General features: G+C 35.5%; 1 protein-coding gene across 1 annotated transcript in view; it reads left to right on the forward strand.

Annotated features, from left to right (window-relative positions):
• The window catches only part of LOC140162393 (hematopoietically-expressed homeobox protein HHEX homolog), a 30,922-nt gene extending 12,301 nt beyond the window's left edge, over positions 1 to 18,621 (forward strand). Inside the window, exons 2-4 of the mRNA XM_072185599.1 lie at positions 6,619 to 6,800; positions 10,635 to 10,685; positions 13,655 to 18,621. Of these exons, the coding sequence (XP_072041700.1) occupies positions 6,619 to 6,800; positions 10,635 to 10,685; positions 13,655 to 13,837 (416 nt within the window). The 3' untranslated portion in view covers positions 13,838 to 18,621. The remainder of the gene's footprint in view (positions 1 to 6,618; positions 6,801 to 10,634; positions 10,686 to 13,654) is intronic.
• Positions 18,622 to 26,049: the final 7,428 nt, after the last annotated feature.

Genomic DNA, 26,049 nt, shown 5'->3' on the forward strand with positions numbered 1-26,049 from the left:
ATAACTTGCGTGTGGTCAGAATACGTGCTGATCTGAAAGATGAGAACCGGAGGAGGGAACAACGCACATCCTACGCATTGATAACAATGGCGCCGTGACCCAATTCGGCGACGTTTTTGTTTTTTGTATTGTTCTATGAAATTATAACCAAGAAATAATTAGATAATATGCCGCTTTGAAGTATTTAAATTGTTGTCAGTTTTGGTGTAAAGATCGAAGATAAAATGTATTGTAATATAAATTTTAATCTTTAGAAAGCTTCAAGCTGCGGTGAAACACCATCGCCCAAACGGTATGGGCCTAGGGTAAAAATACACTATTTAATTTCTGCAGTCCTCTGTACATTCCCCCATATAAATATTGGGATATGTTAAAGATGATCACCTCACTGGAGTTGATTTCAAACGATATTTTACTCCAGGCCTTGCAGGGTGTTATTAATCATTATTCGGAACTGTACTTAAATGAAGCATTAATGCCTACAAAAGTTGTTATAAATGGGCTTTATACCTCTCATTATTTTATTTTAGAGTCACGAAAATGGCGATAAAGAGGGCATGATGAATGAATGAATCTAAAAAGTGGTAATTAAAATGTAAAAGTTTCGACTTTTAATGAAATTTACATTTCCAGATATCCCTCGCCAGTGCTATAGCCATGGTTAAGACTATTATTTACATTGTTCTGTCCTATTTAACTCTACCATTATATTTGTGCACCCAATCTTTAAACTGTACATCACCATATATTAGTACTAATAACGACAATTGACAACTATTGAAATTAGTATGTAAATAAAAACAAAGGATTGTTGGTTAACAGATAGGTGACTACAATAGTATGCCTGAATGGTAATCAATGTGGTCATCTAAAATAGGCTCGTATATACGGGCGCAGTTCTTTAACCCCCATATATTTGTACAGACATAGAATGACCTTTGGATATGTTGAGTACCAAAACTCATACACCAAACCTTGAGGTCAAATTGATTAGTATTATAGTTATATTGTGTTATTGAACTTGGCCATTGGGTATTGGGTTATTTTGTATTGATAGCGTTACCTTGTTGGACGTGCTGGATGATGCTATCTGACGCCGATAAACGGAAGCGTATTTACCTGATAGGTAGACCGGCAGACGGGACGGTTTCCACTTGTTATTTTGTGTGTTCTTGTCATGCTTTTCATATTTTGGTGTTTCATAATGTTTTAAATGGTCAAACTACCGCCGTTCCACAAGTTTTACGTTGGAATGACCAACATTACCATGATTACAGGCACGTTTTTGAAATGAACTCAATTATTCGCTTTTCAAATTCAATTGGTACGAAAAAAAAGCAACAGCTATAGCAGCAAATTTTATTTGAATGACACACAGGCCTGAAACTGGACCCCCCCGGGGGTACTCAGTACAAATGACCATACGGGGACGTGCCGCAAACATGGGTAGCATTTTCGGCATTCTGGTATATCAATGACCCCTTTTTCAAAGCCTATTTTGGTATATGAATGGGTCCTTTTTTCAAATTTTCTCTATTTTTCGGAAAACAGCCCAATTTTTCCTTAATCTAGCCAAAATTTTCAAAATTGTCCCAAAATTTTGGGGAAATTTGTAAAAACTAAGACAATTTTGGTTAAATTCGGCCGAAAATTTTGACTTTTGGTATATCAATGGGTCCAAATTTCTTGAAAATTGGTATATGGGTCCACTTCCAAAATCTCAGCGGCACGTCCCTACCAAAACCAAACTTGAGTACCCCCCCGGGCTGGACACAAAATGAAACTGGACGAAATGCACTTTACAAATTTCAACTGGTATACAGTAACACATTTAATCGCAGAACATTTTTGTTTGTATGAATGACAAATCCGGCTGTCAGCAAATTAAAGGCTTCCGTTCATAACGAATCAGTTTCTGCAAAACAAGAAATTGTATGGCAATTGGAGTTGTTACTGTGTACTATGGGCCACAATGGCCTCATCCCAATGGCAAAGTTCAATAACCTCAATTAAACAATAATAGGGCAAAAATTGACCTGAAGTTATAGAGTATGAGTTTGTGTACCAACATTTTCAAAGGTCATTCAATTAATATACAAATGTATTTGGGGTTAAGGAAATGCACCCTGATGGATGAGCATGTTATGGCTCCTAGTGCGGGATGTTCTCGTTCGTACTATATAGTTTTACAATTGTCATGTCCTTCGACAGATAATTTAATTGCGACATTAATAACTTTGTTGGCCTTATTATAGATCACATATCATGTTCTGTTTCCCTACATTAACTATTCGCGCCAAAATTAATACTCTCATTGCCAACGGCGTAGTTCAATAAACCCCGTTCAATGTTGGCAACACAATCTTGACCTCAAATTGTGGAGTATGATTTTTTGGTACCCGTCCCATGAAAAGTTCATCCTTTTGTGTTGAATGAAGCCTATATAGAAAACGATGCACTGAGAGATGGTGTCATTCTGCAACTTACCGAAGCATGCCATACGGGCATGCCATACTTTATGCCAAATTTATTCATCATGTCACTTACGGCAATCTATTATTAATCGACTATTTTGTTGTTACATACATTCAGATAAAGTTATTTTTTTAAATTTATTATTTATTGTTCTTCCTTCATAAGCACTTTCAGTCTTTATCCTGATCAATTTATCGCTATATATACGGCTCCTCTCCTTTATTCTTCTCAATCGTCTCATCGTTTTCGTTTTCTGCTCGTTTGTTTTTGTTTCATAGGCATTTATCTATGCCAGTGTAGCAGGGCATAGATATTCTCCTTATGCTCTTTAGTCTTCTCCTTTTCCTTCTTCTCCTTCTTCTGTCTCTTCTTTATTTGCCTCTATTCTTTTTCCTCCCGTTCAAATAGGCCATCTGACTAACATATCAAGTAAGCTTACTGGACATCTTCACCCGGGATCTTCACTCGGCAAAGTATAATCACCTTACCCGACAACCGGAAAGATTGCTTAAACTATTACATAAACCTAAATGCTAAAAAATGACACAGATTTGAGCAGCCTCAATCCACTTTACTCTTTATCTTCACATTTAATAAACCGAATCAAAAATTATTGAAAAATGAAAATACGATTGAAGTTAAAACGTTTGATCCCAACCTATAAACACAAAATGTATCTATTTAACAAATTGATCAACCATTGAAAAGAAATATCCATTGCTATGCACACATATTTCTTCATTCTTTTCCTATCCCTTAAAGCCACACATGTCATTCAATAGGCTCATATAGGAAAAACTACAAGTAATATAGGAAGACGCCACTTAATTACGACCGACTTCCTTATTTTGCCATGATGGCCTGTAGACCGCGGGTCATTTGGCAAGCCAGTCTTCTTCACTCATGTTCCACATGCAGCTGTACTGAGAGTGCAGTCAGGTCCCCAGTCGGCCAGGGGCCAAAGTAACTCATCATTACCAATCGAGGGTACATTGGGTTTGAACCGTTAACTACGCAATACCAGTGGGAATAGATTAGACAGGGGACATGGTTGTTGGTTATAGTTTTAAAGGGTGATCTGATGCTGAACATTTATCATGTTTATGCGTGACATGAGATTGTAAGAGGGGTCTTTTAACCAGATCGGTACTTGAAACAGTATCTACGTTAGCTTCTTTAGGAAATCAAAACTTCGACCAGCGGTCGATCACCGGTTCTGGGCGGTTTTGTCCGGTTGGAGCCGGATCTATTGTTCTAAACAATGGAACGCGATTCAACCGCCGGTAGCTGGCGGTCGAATTTCATCCCTTAATTAGGCCTATATAATAAGCCCTGATTTTGAGTGCTCGTTTGGACAGGTTGCTATAAATCATCAAATGCCATTTGGTAGTTTTACCACTTTTCCTTTATTACATTGCCTAGGTGTGGTGTGCGGTTTGTAAATGAAGTACTTTTAAGTTCTTCTTTTACATATCTAAAAATGATTATGCAAAACAAATAAACAAGTTACTATAATTATTTTTGTTTTGAGGAATACAAAAACCCGGGACAAAAATAAATTAGGCAAATGTATCCATCTCTTCGAAGCGATTTATTCCAGACTCCTCCGTGAATAATGTTGCTGTGCACAGAGTCTTCGGGACTCCTCCCGCATAATGAGTCCGTTTTCCTTATTAGCATGAACTGGTACCAAACGGGATTAAGTAGGCCTACATGTAGTGTCTTGTATGCCCATGGATACAACATGTTAGCCTCGATGCGACTTGAACCCATGATCATAACCCATTAACCCGGGATCATAGGGGTTCAATAATCATGCCCCCACTGAAGAATACGGAAACGAGAGGCACGTCTGTTCCACGCTTATTGGAACAGGGGCGGTCATTTACTCATAACCAGCATGACCAGAGGATTAGTTCCACCTTAGCATTTCATAGTCGGTATCATTTAAATTGGGATCTTCATAGAAAATTATAGGTTAAAATTACCTTGCCAAAGGCCGTTATTAACTTCAAGTCCCAGTCCATTTCTTAGTCAGTGTGCTCCTAAACAAGTTGCCAGCCCATCACTTCCTGACCTAGCAGCAATGTCACTGACCGACCGTTTGTCACAATCGAGATCCAATAGCTACGCATAGTAGATTACATGCATTAGGCATAATTGATAAAAATAGGTTGGTTTGTAGATCATGCTGAAAAGATGTTCTAAAATTGGAGCCAAAAATAGCTTTATTTATGCGCTTGAGCAAAACTCATGAAGTAATACGTGTAAGAATATTTTGCTTTGATAGTTTGATAAAAATGGGTTTCCTTTTTTGTTCATATGGAAGCATTAATGTCCCAGACATACTGTCATGCCGTTGCGGCAAATGGCAGGCAGCCAATGACAAGCATTGATTGTGTCCGTTTGTCTGCAACGCGCGTGCGTCACGCCGCTCAGCGACAAGCTGCGTGACAGTATGAAACCAATATTTGAAGGTAATTAATGAGTCGTATTGCATTTTAAGACGAAGCTGTTTGTACGGTTTATAGCGAGATGGAAATACTGATCCAGCGATGGCAGAGCGGCATGCATATTTGGAAAGGCATACACGTGGGCGCTGCAGATATATGAGAATATTTTTCACCAAATCAAGATTGCTCTCAGCTGATTAAAATGATTATGTATAGTTTGTTCTAATATTCATTTTAATCAGTACAAATGATATGTTAATGTTGACATGATCGATAGTACCCTCTTTTGACATAAAGTATTTAATATCGTCATTTATAATAATTAACAACGACAATAACCAGAATAAAAATATATCAAAAAGCAACAGTATTATTCGCGGCCTGTTTTCCCCCTAAAATTTTCATCGACACATAACACGCGTGTACCAAGTAAGATTCATGTACACAAACCCATAATAACCTAAGACAATGCAATGACAGTATTAGAGGTTTTGGATAGTATTACATTAATTGTTACACGTACTGCATGTGTCAGTGAAAGTAACGGCGGTATTAAAGGGCACGAATTCTCCTGACCATGCTGACTGTTGATGAACGCTGTTGAAGTTTCGGATTCCTTGCCATGTTTATGGATGCATGCATGTTATACATCTAGCATGATAGAATCGCTGCCGCCAGAAGCCAAGGCTTTGCGACACGGGCTTGTGGCGGGGGCGATCTTCCCTGTTCTCAGCTTTCGACTGCAGAGTAGTATAGTAGTGAAATCGTTGGTTGGACTGTGCGGGAACAAATTTCACAATCTTTGAAATGGTTTATGTTCGTATTACAAACGCAAGGATATGCTTTGTGATTTCCGATCTAATGTATTATTAGTCAAGCTAGTATTAGAACAATTGATGAATCAAATAACAAAAACAAAAAACAATCCTTGAAAAAGAACACGTACCCAGCAAACACAAAAACGTTTTTAAAACGTTGTAAATAAGTTATATTTTGGCTTTTGGTTTAGGTAAAAACGTTTTAATAACATTAAAATGTCGGGTTATATAAAGGTCATGATAACGTTTTAAAACGTTTTGTATGAAAAAACACACTACAACAATATTTTTAAATGTTTTCAAAAATGTTATTGTAAACTATTTTTGCCAACAGTTTTGCCAAATATTGTGTCAATACTTAAATAACATTATGTTAAAATATTTGAACCCAGCAAACACAGAAATGTTCTTAAAATGTTTTTTTTTTCAAAACCTTTTAATAACATTTAAATGTCGGGTTATATAAAGGTCATGAAAACGTTTTTAAAACGTTATTGAAAATATTTTGGGCAAACATTTTCACAAAATATTTTTTCAACTCCCCAAAATAACATTCTGATTAGAATGTTTTGTATCAAGTTTTCAAGAATGTTTTTGGAATGTTATTAAAACGTTTTTATACCCTTTATATAACCCGACATTTAAACGTTTTTTGTAAAACATTTTTGTTTGCTGAGCAGTAGATTATCACAAAATGTTTTTTAAGGTTATGAAAACGTTTTATACTCTTAATATACCCTTTCTATAACCCGACATTTAAACGTTTTCTGACAACCTTTTATAACCTTTTGCGAATGATGTCGAAAACGTTTTGTGTTTGCTGGGTATACATCATTTTTAAATGTTTTTAAATATTATTTTCTTTTTTGCAGTTCCTGGTAAATTTCTATGGAATCCCTTCATACAGAGGCCGCTACACAAGCGAAAAGGTGGTCAGGTCCGGTTCTCAAACGACCAAACCTTAGAACTTGAAAAGAAATTTGAAAATCAGAAGTACTTGTCTCCACCAGAAAGGAAGAAATTGGCAAAGTTACTGCAACTCAGCGAAAGACAGGTAAGAAATGGTTCCATGTATATATCTTGTCACTATTAGAAAGAAAGAAATGGGAAAGATACTGCAACTCAGCGAAAGACAGGTAAGAATTGGTTCCATGTAGTGTATCTTGTCACCACTAGAAAGGAAGAAATTGGCAAAGTTACTGCAACTAAGCGAAATACAGCTATGAAATGGTTCCATATAGTTTATCTTGTCATCACTAGAAAGGAAGAAATTTAAGAACCATAGCGATTTTCTTTGTTTCAGCTCATTAATTCTCACTTGGCTTAAAATTTTACCGGACATATCTGACAGTGAAAACTGACATTTTGTCAAAAAAAATAAAACCCATTTTGATGAAAATGTTACAATATTCCTATAAGTGCGCAGTTTCACAACATGAAAGACATCATGCATTTACCAAAGGTGTACACTTTGGCTTAAGCCAAAATAGCCTGCTTCCTTAAAATGGCTGAATAACAACATTATCCGGATTAAAGATCATGCTATATATTAACTTGTGGTGATATATGTACGGAATAGTCTTCGTAAATATTATTTCCACAATAAAGTGTTTCCAAATGCACTAATCCACAAGATAACATAAGGCAGATTACCTATTAATAAGTTACTTACACCAGCACGCAACAGTTGCTCAGTGTCAACATTCAACTTATCAAATGTCATATCAATTAATTGAACGCAATCGATGATATTACCTAAAATACCTACTTAAATCTACACACAGCCAAAAAGCAGGTGCGTGCGTAGGTGTGGTTGTGGTTTTATCACGTGATTCATGTATATCACGTGACAAATCGTATCGTCAAACGCCTAAAAATAGTCGTTGGATAAAGAAATGAATGAAGAACTCGTCAGAGTTTAGATGCACTTGATAGCGACAGGTGATTGTCAGATGTGATCGATATTTATCGGTTTAAATTCATCATAGTTGTCAACAGTTATTATGGTGATACTCATGGAAGGGGTATAGTTATATAATTTTGAATCAAGATTTAATCCATGTAAGCATACATTTTCAAATTATGGGATAGGCTTTTACGACGGGATTTCATAACAATTAGTGGGTTTTTAGCGGGTTCGCTGTCGGACAAGTTTAGAACTGTCAAACTTTCGTCAGCAGTTATAGCTAGCTGTGACTACTTCAGGACAAAGTACGGTACCTAAGAATGAGACATATAGACTGCCCCTTGCCTACTAATGGCTCTGAAAAGAGCCGCTCACTGTTTTCAAACTTTCCTAATACTATAATGAACATCATCAATATATAGTCGGACAGGCAGGATTCTGTTTTTCTTTATTTCCGCTTTAATTCGACATAGCCCTATTGCCACACTTCGTTCCATGGAGCGCGTTTCTGTATATATCTGTTCAGTGGTTCTACTTCTTTCGTATTTTATTGTGGAGTATTGGACACATTGAAATATGTTCTATCTGGTAGGACTACCACTATGATACCAAGATGATAGATAGAAAGAATGATGAGCATGCTGAGTGGTGCTGATCCCCGCGGGTGCTGATCAAACAGGCGGGATTTCCTAACAACTGCAGAATTACTCTTAACAGGTGATTGGCTAAAAGCGTAATCACGTGACTCATAGGTTGTCTTACAAGTGTATTTCAGCACCAAGTGCAACCTGCTAAATTCCTAACTGGAGAGCCCTATTTTTTGGGTCCTTTTTTCTCCAAAATGAGTCAAGTCGTGGAAAATACGCGGAGTCAAGTATAGTGGAAAATGCGCAGAATACGCACATTTATCTTACTCCATTTTAGCTGACCGTCCGTACCAGTTTGTTGACTGGCACCAGTAGCAGTTTAACTAAGGATTAATGTTTTAATATCTACCCTTAATACCACACTTATACAAGAATTTCAGGCCATCATCGCCCCTTAACGTCTACAATTCCATGCCCAAGTCTGCGTCGCTGGGATACGGGTCGCGTTCGCCCATTTTCCCAGAGTAATACCAGTGATTTAAACTTTCAAGTGCCCCTTAATCGTTGTATAACAAACATAGTATGAAAAGGGGAGTTTTAAACGGTTGTTTTATACGGTCAAATAGTGGATTGTTGTATGTTTTTATAAAGTCATTTAAGTCTCGAGTGTCTTGTCTGCCTGATTAAACATTGTTAAATAACATGAATAGTAAGTCTGGCTAAATAAAACAAGCGAACAAGAATATGGCAATATATCTGAGATTCGATTACTCGGGATTTTTTTATAACTTTGTATGTGTGAACTGACAGGCAATGACGTCACAAAGGTAATGAACAAAAATGAATGAGATTACACCATACTCTTGTGACGTCACACGTTCACTTTGGAAACATAGGAACGTGTAAAACTCTCTAATGAATAAGTGCATGATCGTCTTAATTATAACACGAATAGTCTTTAAAAAGACAATCATCGCTAAGGCAGCTGTAATGTGAAACGATGAAAAAGTTACAAAGTATTTTAAAAGCATGTTCTACGGGGTACTGGAATTCCAGACTTGACGAATCTAGGACTGGAATTCCAGTCAGACTTTTGGTTCATTACATTTTCTAAAACAGGGTGCTGGAATCTCATAAATTTCTCGTTTGCGAAAAGGATTTGGATTTCCATTTTTATTTTTATTAAGCAAAATATGTGTCATCAGCTCTACGTTGAGGTCGTTTAATTTACTGAATAGCTCAATTATAATATGATCATAAATTAATTATGATATTAATGATAATATAGGCTACTTACGATGAAGAGAATAGACAAGGATTTATAATGATCATTATCATGAGTATATAGTTTAGATATGAATAGGTCCATACTCCCTGTATAAACCTGAGTATATAGGACCGTTGCAGATTTGTTTGATTTGAACTAACTTGAGAACAAACTTCGTCAGACGTCCTTAGATCACTGAGAAGTCAATCAAAAATCAAAGCAACGCTGAAATACTCATTGGCGTCGTGCGACCACATTCCTATACACAAGTGTTGACTAAATAACCAAAATAAAACATCATAATTAGTTTAATCCAAAGACATCAAAACATTAGCAAGAATGGGTAATCTTTGGATAACTCAATGATCAATATCAATAAATACAAAAAAATGAGACTTTAGATCTGAAGTGGTTTACATATGAAATATCATATTGATGTAATCCACGTGATCCAGACCCAAGTATGAATTGTACGAAGATTCCTTGCTCGTTTGCGTATGCTTTTCTATATTTTCCCATTATACCAGGATTGCAAAACCGAAGTAAAGAGTATATAGTGATTGAAGTCTGGTGCCAAATTCGGCTAAGCAAAGTTTGCTCAAAAGTTTTGGCATGTATGATTTGCAATCAAGCGGTAATTCAAGCACTTAAGTGCTGCATTATATGAGTGTAGGCCTACTGTAAGAAAAGACGGCGTCATACCATGTTTTATTGGGAATAGCGAAAAAGACGAAAAAAGAAAAACAACGAAAAAAGAAAGAAGACGAAGAAAGAGAGGGAAAGAAAGAAAGAAAGAAAGAAAGAAAGAAAGAAAGAAAGAAAGAAAGAAAGAAAGAAAGAAAGAAAGAAAGAAAGAAAGAAAGAAAGAAAGAAAGAAAGAAAGAAAGAAAGAAAGAAAGAAAGAAAGAAAGAAAGAAAAAAAGAAAGAAAGAAAAAAGAAAGAAAGAAAAAAAAAGAAAGAAAGAAAGAAAGAAAGAAAGACGACGACGAAAAAGAAAGAGAGAGAAACAAAGAAACGAAGTTTTCAAAATATTAATTTAGCAACATACAAGTTTTCAGGTTAAGTAATAAGTATGAATTTGAAAATATCTTATTATGTTTTCTATTTTATTTCTTCTTTTATTACAGGTCAAAACGTGGTTTCAGAACAGAAGAGCGAAATGGAGGAGGTTAAAACAGGTATGTAGGCCTATAGGGCCCAAATTAAGCGTGCGCGCGCATGTCATAATTATTATAACCGCGTAGCATTTTTAGCACATGCTTCCAAAAGTTGAAACCTTGCCCGCAACAGTTCATAGCAAAATCTATTTGAAAACAGAGCTACATTTCTTCAATTATTCATCGTAATATTCACATGAGCATGATAAATGAGTTCATCGACGCCAATTATTGCTTCATTAAGAGTATTTAAGAATCTTTATTTCAAATTCATTCATCACATTTACTCATCCAAATCTATATGATACTTATATTTTCTTATACAAGCCCCTTTTCTGATCGCTGTTGATACGAGTATATAAATTATACGGTCTGAAATATGATAAGGAAACTTAATAAAATCTATCATACGATTCCAATTAGGTTTCTCGATGATCTTAATGAAAGTTTGCTCAGATCATATTTCCAAACTAGATTTAAGTTAATATTGTTCCAATCTTAGAGATATGGATACTTCCCGTCTAACACGAGGTTCAATTTGCTAAGTCACCGGGAAGATGCGGCGCAGGTTGTAGAAAAGCTACGCTATAATCATGAACAGGCCGGGCTTTTAATTTATAGAGAGATATTTTTTACGCATTGGATAAGGGTCAAACGTGCATGTTTTTGGGAAGATTCCGCAGTTTAAAAGGCAAATATGTAAGAAAATGGCAGTGTTGATATTCAAGTATGAAGCTCAATCATTGTGTGTATAGCTACAATCCCGGGGCTACAATACAAAGGTGCCCTTGTGGGCGAATTCCTCCAACGTTTCCTTAAAAGTGACCATTTATAGCCCACCTTTATTGTGGCGTGTTCGATCGTATCACTTGCAGCGTAGCACACCTACCTATTATACTCTTTCAAAAATGAAAAAATCTGATTTTTTTTCTGATTTTGCGAATCACATCACTGACGTAGCTGTAGCGTCTTTAACTCTGTCTAAAATTTAACATGTTTTTAATAATAAGTATACAAACTTTCCTTGTCACGTAGATCTATAGACTATGGTTTAAAAGTCTATGACCCATTATACATACATATACGCCAAAAATATCCGTTTAAATCTCTATACCGAAAGAGATCAAAACTTAAATCCGAAACATGTTCTTTTTATTATAGCATAAACTGACTCAATGCTTGGCATCTCTTTAAAGATCTGACTTCAACAATAGCGCACACATTTTATAGTTGTATTACACATACTAGTCATATCGAATGTATCATGCATACGATACGGAAGAACAATTGAAAAATGATATGTCGCCGCACGTGCTTATGATTTTGACCGATTTCCGAAGTCTGTTTGAGAGGAATACATGATGTTAATAAAACACGATGTATTTTGTCCGCTTAAATCATGTTAAAACTAAGATAGCATCTCCAGGGAGTTCGTTAATGGGACATCAAAGGACTAACTTAAGTATTGCACTGACATTCTCTTAATGAAAACAATGTTTACTGAGTTGGTTTAAAAAGTGCGTCACGCAAAATTTAGTTATTAAAATCATGTCGAAAATGTCAATATTTTATGACAGAGTATGGCTTCATCGCAATTAGCTGCAATTAATATGTGAATTGTATACTTTTTAATTATCACCGTTATCCAATGTTTGGGTTATTAATTGATTTGGTAATTAGTTATATCGATAAGTTAATCGATAGTTGAAAGCGTCGTAAGTGCCTTTGTTTGGTATTATGCAGATACGACTTTTTTGCATTCAACATACCTATTGTCTTTACATAGTGGGATACAATTTTTGAGACAAGCTCATATCGTGTTAATTGCTAGCAATTTGGTTGTCGATAAACATATTTGCAGACTGAGAAAGTGTTATTGTTATAGCGTAAAATGTTATTGCAATTTTTCATAATCAAATATCTATGGCAAATTGTCGATACACAATGCATTGATGAACAAACACGTGTGGTATTGCACAGACTATTACTGTTGGACTCAACACGAAGTTAAGAGTAATGTTAACCCTTTTGGTTCTAAAAATCATTTTCTTCGCGCTAACAACCTTTTCTCTGTTCTACTGAAAAACCTTTTTAGGGTTCTTTATTAAGGGTCCTAAATGTTCTACATAGCTCCCCATGGAGAATCGACAGCCTTAGCTAAGCTAAGAGCTTTACTCAACCCAACGTTGAAATCCTATTATGCACTCTCTATGGAAGACATGCCTTTAATATCTCATGACAGGGAGTGTGAATTTCAAAATGGGATATACCTGCATGGGTTGCTCAATTTGAAATCTACACATGGAGCATGATGTGAATTTAAGGGTAGACGAGGTATTGTTGGTCGAAGCAACCTAAAAATCGATTTTCATTATCTAGTTCAATATATTATTAAAAATTAACACCTTGATGTTTTGCAAAAGTCCATTCTACAAATCGTATACTTTGCAAACTTGCTTAATTTATTGTTGTTAATGAGTTATGTACGTTTTACAAAAGTGTTGTTGTTTCAGCCCTCTTTACAACGTAACTCAAGAACCGCAGCACCTATAAAAGTATATCTGTGATATTTTAATTCTTTTACACGCTCGTTATGAATTGAGCAATGCAGTTTTGCCAAAGCTCACTACCATTCGTAAGATGCTCTGAACTACCAAATCACAACAGTTTAAAATTATTAATAACCTTAAAGTCATGTCTTCCATAGGGGTGTGTGGATTTCAACAGGAATAGCCCTAAAGTGACGTGAACGAAACTCCTTCGATTTGAAAATAAGCCAGAAATGGATATTCTTGATCTGTTTCAATGAGTTTCACATCAAAAGATTGAATCAAATTTCAATTGTTGCAAATTTTAGAATAAAAATCACACTTTCACTCTTTGTTCTCGATACTCTTTGTTTGTAGATTATGAATAAAGAATGTTTACAGCTTAAATTTCCCGTCTAATTTCCTCTTCCTTTTCTTTTCCTATTTCCTTGTATATAACAGGAAGTCCCGACAGGAAAAGGTGACGGAGATGATAAGGAAACCGACGGTGAAGATCACAGGGACACTAACCCCGCTGTATCCAGGATAGAAAACGGCCTTCTTACTGATCTCGATAGAACATCTTGCACAGATCATGCTGCTATCACTAGAGACATGAACAGTCCTATGATTAAGGAAACATAGCAGGAACAGAGATGATGGACAGTATTGACTGAGTTCAATCGGAGAGTATAATGTTATACTGAGTAGTCCGATGTGGTTTAATCCCAGTGCTGTTGTGCCAAAGATGATACATTTTGATACGTAGTTTTGGATATTGGCCTCTAAGAACTATTTTGATTGGCTACAAAGAGGGATATATCATGTATTGAGCCAATCAGAGTTGTGGTAAGAAGGGCTGAAGGGGATTAAGCTTAAAATTGCTGAAATCTAAAAGCTCTATTTTGATTGGTTACTCATATAATTATATCGTGAAATTAACCAATCAGGAGCACTGTAAGACAGGTAGTATTTCCCACAGGGTAAGGATGGCGGCATGCACTTTCAAACACTAGAAAAAGGGTAGACTTATATCATGCTATTTGTTTATGAAAGCTAAATATATTGCAGAATTTGCAGTACCTAAACTATAATTTGTAAAGGATCTGTTATAGGACCGAATTAAAAAGACTAGTTTGCGTATGACGTCAACCAGACCAAATATGCTGTACTGCGCAGTCAGCAACCAATCACGTCGCGCCTTTGCCCTGACGTCAGACGCAAACTAGTCTTTTTATAAAGTAGCCTTCACTCTTAGAAAAAAAGATTCCAAGTTGAACCTAAAGGTTCTTAATCAGTCTGTCCTGTATGTAGAATATTAAATAGTCCTACAAAGAAAGGACCATTTAGACTTTGAAAACCAATGGGGTTCTTTGTAGAACCAAGAAAGTTCTGTGCCCAAGAAAATGGTTCTTTATAGAACCTTAAGCTCGAAGAACCTTTAAGGAACCATTAAGAAAGAACCCTCAAACTGTTCTACTATAGAACAGAAAAAGTTCTTTATCCAAAAAAATGATTTTTAGGGCAAAAAGGGTTTACTCGATATACTTTTTACTTTTCTTAACTTTGTGATGATTCCCTGAATTAATGAATTAGAACGTCCCTATGCCTATTTAAATCTTAAAGGTTCTTAAGAGAACTTTTAAGGTTCTTTATAGAACCTTATCACTGCTTAGGGTTCTGCATACAGGACAAAGAAAGTTCCAAGTTGCACTTTTTTCCAAGAATGTATTGTCATGCACATTATACACATACAAAAAAAACTGCTCTTTGTGACTCCGCACAATAACCGAAACTCGTAAATACGTAACGTCGGGCCCACAAACTTTAGCCTTGCATATTCTTGTTTAAAACAATACAATTTTGAACATGAATATTCAGTTTTAATCATTGCAAATGAACACGCATGGTAAACATGGTAAAAATAATATCATGTTTTATATATGTGTAATTGAGCATTAATTTTAGACTATCATGACTATCATGTTATACTGATGGCGTCAATTGGCATACAAAACCTAAATTAAACAACAATGTTTCAAAGATAAACATATTCAATATTGATTAATTCATTATGTTATTTGCGGGTCACAGTTTTATCACAAAATAATGGGTAAAAGATTATCTAAGTTCATCATCCAGGTGCCGAGATCGTGTGTGTTTGACACGAAGGCAATTGAAGACCTCAGCGCAAGAAGACCGTAAGTCCACTTGGCCCCTCAACATGTATACACTAAAGTTGCGTATAGTTTCGTATAGTTTGGTCATGTTTTATACATGTTCAGAGGCCAAAACAAATCTTTCACAACCTTTCATGATGTTTTCACCCTGGAACATGTATTAAACATTATAAAACCCTAAAAACTATACGTAACTTTAGTGTATACATGTTGAGGGGCCAAGTGGACTTACGGTCTTCTTGCGCTCAGGCATGTCAGGTCTTCAATTCATAGAGCAGTTGAAATAAAACAAATTGTCGATCCATAAAGATCATAATCATATATATTCAAATTAAAGGCACTATATCGTGATTCTCTAAATAAGAACTAGAATTTGTTTCCCAAAAGTTTAAACTGATTTTCAGCACAATAAATTCAACTAACCTTGAATTTTCGATGTGTGACACACATCTTCATCAGAAGTCCATGATGTCATACTAGAAACACACATATCATAAAACATCTTCTGATGAAGATGTGTGTTACACATCGAAAATTCATGGTTCGTTGAATTTATTGTGCTGAAGCTCAGTTTAATCTTTTGGAAATTGTTTTTCAGCCATATTGAACACGATATTAGTATTGAAATGAAAGTGCATCGGTTTAAAACCTGGTTTACACGGTTTAACATGTTTTACTCTAAGCAAAGAAATCCGTACACTGCAAAAACAGCAGAGTAACACTTAATACACACTTGAACACACTTGTTTGTACAGTGAAGGTATATAGGGGTGTTAACTTATAAACACTAAAATAACACTAAAACATGTAAAAATATGAAGATGTTTAATGGTTTTTGTTCATATTTTTTACATGTTTTATTAAGTGTTCAAGTGTATATTAAGTGTTACTCTGCTGTTTTTGCAGTGTACTATAATGTAAAATTTACATAAAACATGTGTAAAATTTAAAAACATGTATAAAAGGTACACAAAATAGTTGTGTTAAATTTACTAAAATCTTCTGTAAAGAATATGTGTTCTATATATTTAGGCTACGTAATTTTTACATAAATTTTCAATTATAGTTGTCTGAACTATAGCCATGTTAAGTTATAGTATTCAAATGTGTTTAAATATTAAACTTGGAACTTCCGAATAGCATCAACTAGGCAATAGACATGATAGGTCTTTAATATTAATCATATTTCTCACCAAGTTGACTGTCAGTGGCTGTTATGACTTATGAGGGCAAATATTTTTAACACCTTATTACAAATAGACTAGTTTCCGTTCTACGCACTTCATCAATGTTCATAGCGCCATTTACAACCACAACTGATATATAGTTGGCGACATGCTTTGGTTGATTTCCCATTTTTTCAATCTATAGACAAAAACAAATAAAGTACCGGGAATAGCAAAGTGCATAAAAAGTTGCGCCAAAAATAGAACTACTTTTTTCGCCTGATGAGTCCAACGGCCTTGGGTGATTCCCACCTTTGTGGTGTGTGATATTCTTAACATAAGGATATGGGATGAACCAAATTGACACAAGGGATCTAAACAGCTGATTGGTCTGTTCAAGAGAATATTGTCATCGTGGATAAGTATATAAGGCGTCAGTTAGAGGCCACATAAAAGGGGGGAAAGTTTGACCAACTTAAAATATTTCTCAAGTTTATGACAAATCACACACGTGCCTTCATGTTCAATAATTGAATCATTCATAAATAGTTAATAGGTTTTGTTTTATAGCTAAATGTTCACGATCACAAGCTGAATGAAGCTAGTGATTATCAAATCCATGCCCAGCTATAACAGATATGAAACATATTGATATAGTCTATTGATACGATACTCTCCCTCGTCTCCGTTCAACACCTATATCACTTTCATATACCGACTCTCGCTGCGCATGCGTTGTTCGTTTTGCAATTTTCGATGCTCCGAAAATGTTTCCCCCTCAAATTGTTATTACAAAATAATAATAGTCTTATTTGCGGGGATTAGTTCTTCTTAGAGGTTTTCCGCTGCTCTGTAGCAAAATCGAGTGACTGGATGCGCTTTTTCCCAGGTGGTGTATGACGTGCAGTCCCTAAATTCAGTAAATTTTCATCGTCAATTTTGTAATTGAATGGGATTATTTTGAAATTTTAAAACGCTTGAAATATCACAAACAAATAGGCCTATGTTGATAAATAATATAAATACAAGCTAAAACCGTTGGGGTTCGATAATGAACCCCACAAAACTAACCGAGTATATGGAAAATGCCATACGGCCGGGCGGTTTCACGAGTTGCCGGCTCGATCATGTCATCCGCCGCCTGCTTTTTCCAACGGCAAAACGCATGCGCAAAACGTTGAACTTTATACTAGCCCTACATTATATTGTGTTATGTTTCGCCACCTAAGTATAAAAGACCAACTAAATGGATCCAAAACTACCACACTATTGTCAAACCTTCCGGAAACAAACTACTCATGTTTGCTTTTCAAATAAAGTCATGGCCTCGTAACTACCGAATTTCAACCAAATCAAATATTGGGCTATTCCAGTTGAAATCCTTACGCCCCGTATGGAAGACATTACCTTAATCTTCCACACAGATGTAGATTTCAAAATGGAGTCACCCATTCAGGTAACCATGGTAACCCCATTTGAAATTCACACTCCCTGTGTAGAATATTAAGGACATGACTTCCATAGGGGGTGTATGGATTTTAACTGGAATAGCCAAACAATAACGTTAACCAGCGTGCGAAATGACTGAATAGGTTTCTAAGAATTTGTTAAATCAGTTAATAATTATGCTCCGTTATGTACATTTGTGCCTTTATAGCAAAAGTGTCCACTCTTTTTTTTAGTCAAACGTATTTAGTGTTTTGTATACCTATAGTATAAAACAAAAATCAAGATTTTTACAGCACTGGGATTTTTGTTTTTGTGGAAGATGTATTTTTAAACTTTGCAAAGAAAATGTTCATTATAATGTTGTCTTTCACTATGATATGTACAAATTCCATCGCATTCTTCGAGGGTACAGTTCAACATAATCGTACAACTCAAATTTGAAAGTAAATGGACGGAGCATTCTGGGCATCATTGCTTTCAAATCTCCTCCTCTTGACTGACTGAACTTTGCCCTCGGAAACTTGACGCGATGTCACTTGTATAATAATCAGCTTTTGTGCCAATGATGTGTTTGTATTTGTTGTACATGGATGTAAATATTAATAAAAGTCTTTTGTATTACGTGTTGAAAAAATGACAATATTATTTTGTGCTTTATTTTATGCGTTTATTTTGCATTAAACGTAGAGTGTTATCATCCACTTCGTCAATCCTTAAAATTGCCATGGGGAAGGGGAAGCTGCTTCCGCCACGTGGAACATCTCGCACCCCCCCCCTCTTTCTGGAATGCTGGCCGTGATAATATAACATGGATGTAAGCGTGATCATAACAATGTCTTTCACATTGACCAAAACTAATTACAAGACCTCTTCTACATTTCCCTTTTAAAGGGAATTTTTATTATATCAATTTTTAAAAGAAAGATTCGAGCCAGATATACCAACTTGACGTGGGGAACAAGACGCAGACAAGATAAAAACGAATGCAGTATGTAAACCATGGTGGTGACACTGACACTGCACTAGTAAACGTCCAAAACCACAGGGATTTTGTTTACTTTTGTCTACTAACCCTGTGGTTTTGGATTTTTACTAGTGCAGTGTCAGTGTACACCACCATGGTTTACATACTGCATTCGTTTTGTCTTTGTCTTGCTCCCCACATCAAGTTGGTATACCTGGCTCGGATCTTCCTTTTGTTTATATTCTAAGTATCCTCCTTAGTGTGTTTTATACCTCGTCCGTTGCGTTGAAGACACCATTCCCGGGACACCATTACCCACTTTACCAGTCTTCGCCACGGTTCCCTTAATGATATGATATGACTTTATTAACCTGCACAAGAGACAATACGAGAATGGCAAAAACGTACGCCAATGAATGACAGAACTGATCAAGCACTTAATCAATGTCATCATATTTCTTATCAATTATTATTAGTTATGATTGCCCCTCCAATGACCAATATTATCTACTATGATATTGATATTTGATATACAATGATAAACTAAAGAGCTGGATAAAATAGGGCATATTGGTGCGGTGTAAGGTTCATGTTGTATGTAAATTTATATTGTCTATCTTTTACTTCATATGGATTTACAGTTATTAAAAGGTTTATACCGAACGACCTATACCCAATGTATGTCTGCAAAGAACGGCAATTGGAGAACCCAACATCAACACCAATCTTTCTGATTGAATATTCAATCGGGCAATTTAAGAGAGTACTGATGGGTTGCCAACACAAGTAGGTATAGAGAAAGTCAGCATCCAAAACTTTGTGTGGCCTATCCCCGTACAAAATTTTCCGAAGAACCAAAACCCCTTTTTACAAAACTAACGACATTGACCGATGACATAATTTTTTATCAAATTCAGGGATTCCAGGCCCGTAACCAAGATTTATTTGGGGGGGGGGGGATTTCGAAAAAGTGGACTTCTTTTTTCAAACTTTGGGCCTTTTTTTTTTTCAAAAAGGGCTAAAAAACCCTCTATTTTTACGATCGCTACGTTCGCAAAATGGAACTTTTGGGTCAAAAAGGGGACTTTTTTGGCGATTTGGTTACGGCCCGAGGGATTCACATCCCATGGTAACATTACACACATAGACGATTTCTTAACCTTTCACAAGCTGTTTTTAATATTTTCTAACAGACTTAGTTAATCCCGATGTATGATTCAATGCCTACTATCTGAATTAAAAGATTAGCCAGTCATCGCCTATATTGTCACAATTTGCCATCATAGTAGCCGCTAGGATTAACCTTCGATAATTACGGCTCATTAGCAGAAGTTAAATTAGTGTGTTAATATGGTGTCATTAATTAATAGTCAATCAAATAAAGGCGTACTAGAGACATAGGTCTGCGTGTGCCATAGTGTTGAATAATTATTTTATAGGTCTATTTCTGTTAGGGCTGTTGTCGACAAGGCTGTTGACGACAATAAGCATGGATTAATTGTCGGCAAAGGCTATAGTCAAAAGTATTAGAGACAAGCTTAAGATCAGACCTATTTACCATGATGTTAACTTCTAGGTATAAAAAGTAATACTAGTAATTGAGCACAAGATAGGGTAATGATCATGGCGGATTAATAAATTTCATTTTGAAATGGTAAGTTACCGATATGATTAAGTGTAGTTGACAGTAATATCTTGATGTAAATAAACGACGCATGATGTGGTCTCTGAACTTAATATTTGGACTTTATTGATGTATTGCTGTGTCGACAACTTGCCGACGTCGGATCTTATCTTGAGATTTGACGATTGTCGACAATGAAAATTCTACGCGACAACAGCCCTAATTTCTATCCTGGGGAATTCACATTTTTCGGTAATTCCATAAGCCTTTATGGGTACACCTGACATCGTTATTTGACGTCACCTCGATGTGCACATCATTAAGCGAACATCATTAATGCGCAGTTGAAAATGCGCAGTAAACGATATGCGCATCGGTGTGACGACATCAGAGGTCTACCCGCAAGGGCTTATGGGATTTATCGAAAAGATGAATTGAACCATTTGGGAATTAAACATGGGCAAAATAAAAACTGGGTCAAAATGTGAATACCACGGAAAGGATACGAAAATATAATGGGCCAAACGACAATTGTTGAACGTCGTAGTTTTTAAATGAAATGTCAAATTTGACCAAGTTTGAAATACCGTAAAACCTCGTCTACAAGCATACAAAGTGCTTTTGATGAAAGCTAAATTAATCCAGGCGCCATCCATCGACAAAATTATACCATTATGGAGTTTAAGCTAATAAGTTACCGATACAAGCATATACAAACAAGTGTTACCACTCTATTATTAGGGATAACCATCAAAATTTCATGTTGACCCTATTGCTACAAAAGATTGTTTTCTGAGTAGAACTAATCAACAGAAGTATTTTGGTGGTTAAATGGTCAAAATCGGTCAAAAACTTTTCGAATTATGAATTATCAAAGTTTCCCATTCTGACCGGTCATTGGAACGAAATAAAATGACAAGGTCCAAAAATAGCAGTTGGGAGCAAAATTGGCATAAGCATATATTTACCTTTATATATTTCTTTATTTTAACATATTTGCAAACATGAAACAAGCATATTGTGAAAGTATCAAAGGGTTTCTTATGAAATGGCACTTAACTAGTCACTGGCATAACTTATTTTTTCAAACCAAGGCATTGAAATCATGCATTTAGAGGACATTTGCCAAAAATCATCCAAGATAGCCGATAAGGCACAAAATCAAAATTGCACTAAGTAGGTGAACTTTTTTTTCACAACCAAGAATTTCAATGTTATTGGGTTTAATATGACCAATTAGTAGGTGTATGTAAACAAAATCTTAAGTTTTGAAGGTCATTGACTCATTCACAACAATAGAGATTATCCTCATCATGCTCATGTGTATTCCTGTAGTATTCCTCATTCAAACCAAAGTAGCACTCAATACATTATGAGCATCTTTGTTCAAGCCAATTCAATGCTTGACCTCGGAGTTACCTGCATGACTATCGCGGGCTATTTTGAAACAGTTATGGTTGCACATTCAGGTACTTCTTTTGAAAGTCCTAAACAAGGTATAGCCAGCAGCAAGTTGTAGATGTTATAGGCCTAAATATAAGAAAACGTTTAGGGTTAAGATCAGGTGAACAATACATCGAATGAGCACGAAACTTCACATTTATGTTCAGAAAGGTGTCTTCTTAACATGATTTGAAAGGAATATAAAAATTCCAAAGGGAAGCTGGTGATTTAATTTGTAACTCGAGATCTACTTGTTCAATTTTTTAACCTTTTTACAGAGGGTATGATAGAGGTATTACTGGCAACTCTGCCAAATTACAGCTCAGTAGGCCACGTTTTTCACCTGATCTTACTGATTTGAATATTTTGTGCCATTCTTGAGCAGTGCTAAACTCAGCCACTGGCAATTAAGCGCACTGTGGCGATGGACCAATTTTGACTCGCACTTACAGAAAAACAAAATAAGTTATGCTGCTGTAATTTGCAAGATAGTTACAAAATATAATTGGCAGTAACTTCCCCAAATTTTACAGAAAAATATTGAAAAATAAAAGAATGAGATCAATTTAGAAATGTATGTGCAAGCAGTGCACAGTTGAGCTCCCTGCATGTCTATGGGAGTGTTCTAATCAAGTTGATGGTTCATTGGTCATCCCTACTATTATGCTTGTAGACGAGGTTTTACGGTATAAGAAGAGGACCAATACTGCAACTGGATCAATTCACAGATGGGCAAATTGTGAGTTGAACTAAAATGGCAATCAAACCCGGGAGTCGAACCTAGTGGTTGTGGACTATCTGGGTTTGTAAGAAATGGTTGTGGACTCATGGCAAATTCAACACTTTATTTTCTGACATCCTCGCCACCATATAAAGCATGGTAATATTTAGACCAAGACGTTCGGATTTCGCTCATAAGGTTTTTATTTTATAATTTGCTTGCCCTTGACTTCTGAACAGATTTAAGGATCAAGTTCAAAAGAAAAATTAGTTCCTTTATTGATAAATATAAAGCTATTCCCAATCTAACATAAAAATATGTTTCTAATAATAATATATATATAAAACAAGAAAGTAATATAAATCAAGTAATCACTAGACTTTTCAGGTTAATTATTTATGCCTCCGCACATCATCACCTCATTAATAAATCGCCATATCATTATATCAAATCTGGAGTCATATTTGCGTCATTTAAGTCTTAAATTAAATCACTTTTGTCTTTCAAACTACTTGTAAAATAATAAGTTTTAGATAAACATTACATAAATCTAAATGTACAAGGTTAAATAGGTAACTATCATCACTCTATTAGTCAATCAGTATATCAACAGAAAATAATCTAGTGCCAAATTCGTCAGGCTTAACCGATCAGACTAAACTCTGGCGATTTCTTTTGAAAGAGAACAATTTCTTTTAACCCTAAGCAGACGACATTTACATTTTTCTGAAAAGTTGTTAAAAATGTGCAAAACTGATAATCAAATGATCATAGTGATAATAAACAAGAAAAATACAATCAAAATATAGTACGAATATGCCTGTAGTTCAGCGGTACATGTAATTATTGATGTAGAATTTTGAGGATAACTTTTGAATTTTTGGTTACATGTACTTTCTATTAGCTTGAGCTTGAAACCCGTATGTAAATTATTAAGTATATGAGGTCAATGAAAGCCAGCGGTATGGGAATATTGCACAAAGGAAACAGTTAGTCACTTAGTCAAGTTATCAAAAGTCGCTTTTAATTTAAGGGGGAAATCAAGTATGGGCCTTTTAATACACTCATATTTCACTGCATACACTCCTGTTTTATGCATGTTTATAGAGAAATTGGAAACAATGTTCTAAAAATGACCCCGATTAGTTTCCACTTATTTATTTGCTTTGTTTATTTGACATTATGGGCATGAAACAGATTTTTAAAATATTTTTTAATACTGAAGGCAAAACGAATTATGTTTAACAGTATTTAATAAAGGTAGTATAATTGTCGTTCGCATAATGATGAATAACATACTGTTATAAACCATCCGCATCTCTTTGTATTGTTACGACTACAGAGGGCGGTGTTACCGTCAGCATTTCAACTACACCGGCCATAGCACATGCAAATATCTTTTGATTTTACCTGGGTGAGGGCAAAGCCCATACGCATTGTGGGACATTTTGCCGATCGTGTCCTCCCTCCCCCGACGATTCCAGTCGTTTCCAGAAAGCAAACTTGGAAATCCAGACATTTCTTTTAGTGAAAAGTTACTCTTTTATTGAAAACTTACTCCTCTATATAGGGGGTGTGTACTTATTTTCTGGTAAGCCCATTCCAACGTGCAAGTGTCAAATGTGAGCCATGAAATGTTCATTTCGAAGTTTTTTGATTGGTGGTGCGTGGGAGTGACTGTATACTTAGTGACTTTGATTTGAGTCTTTTGAGTGAAAGATAGAACCATCAATATTCTTCGATGTTATAGATAAGATATCTTCAATTACATTCAATGCATAATATGTCAGATTTGACCCAATTCGATCACGGTTCATTTGGGAAATTCCATGCCGGTTCTGGTCATTGATTGACCCAGATGAAGTCACTATTAGCTCATTCCCTCTTATCATCTCTGCCTACAGCATCTTCACAATGTCTCAGTACCGGAGGCGCAGGGCACTGAACTTCAAAATTGCAATGACGGGTATGTGCTTACCAGAATTGGGAATTAGGGTCCTATCGGTAATAAATGTTGTTTAAAAAACAGGGGTCATGAGTATAAAAATTTGAAAAGGGGTCTTGTATGGGTAGAACGTTTTGAAAGAGGGGGCAACGGGAAGAAAAATTTTGAAAAGATGTAGCAAAAGTCTATTCTTTCCAAAATATGTGCAGAATTGACAAAATACAATTGTGCTGAAATAAGATAATTATTTTGGAAGTTTCTGCATTATGTTATGACGTTCTAAAGATAAAATTCTAGAAATAAAAGAGTGGTCGAACATCAAACAATTGGGTCATCGGGTATGTTCGACCAATCAAAAAAAGACATCTAACTTGGTCGATCAGCCACAAGAGGCCATTTCTCCCCCTTTGTCTGCCGGTGGAATGCCTTCCTGAGCATATCGATCTAACCAGAGCTTCAAGCGGGAGGTAAATCGCTATCTTGGCGCCAACCCATCAGCACTAGTAATAGTTCTACTACTAAGATAACTGCTGCATACCTCCTGGAATATGCTCGACACGGTCTATATTATTTGACAGTGTTTATTATTTTCGACACGATAACGTTTACCAGACCCCTTAAGGGGTGGGGTATGAACGTTTGGACAGTATTTATTGTGGGACATTAGAGCACATTAGACATATCGAATTGCATTCTGAATACGAAGAATGTCATTCTGATATCAAATAATTTTGATTTTTTGAAATTCGCAATTTAATACACATTTTATGGCAAATGATTAAAATTGATATTTTGATATTTAACAGTACTCGAAGTAAACTTTATAAATCTGATGATTTATACTTAAAGTGTATGTAGGTGGGATGAAAAGCCGACGATCAATTGAAAATTTTGACCTTTCGTATTGAAGATATGGATTTTCCCCAAAACACCCAAAAAAATTAGGTCTTTTTTGGAAAAAAACCCATATCTTCAATATGAAAGGTCAAAATTTTCAATTGATCGTCGGCTTTTCCTCCCAGCTACATACACTTTAAGAATATGTCATTAGATTTATAAAATTTACTTCGAGGACTGTTATATATAAAAAATGTGAAAAATATCAAATTTTAATAATTTGTCATAAAATTTGTATTATATCGTGAATTTCAAAAAATGAAAAATATTTGATATCAGAAAGACATTCTTCGTATTCAGAATGCAATTCGATATTTCTGATGTGCTCTCATGTCCCACAATAAATACTGTCCAAACGCTCAAAACGCTCATTCCAGATCCCTTAAATAAAGTATAAGTGACTCCAATATCAGGTTAGATGAGGAAAATATGTACTGTAAAAATAAGATAAAATTAAGTTTTTTACGT

This window comes from Amphiura filiformis, chromosome 10 (assembly GCF_039555335.1).
Source record: "Amphiura filiformis chromosome 10, Afil_fr2py, whole genome shotgun sequence".
Lineage (NCBI taxonomy): Eukaryota > Metazoa > Echinodermata > Ophiuroidea > Amphilepidida > Amphiuridae > Amphiura > Amphiura filiformis.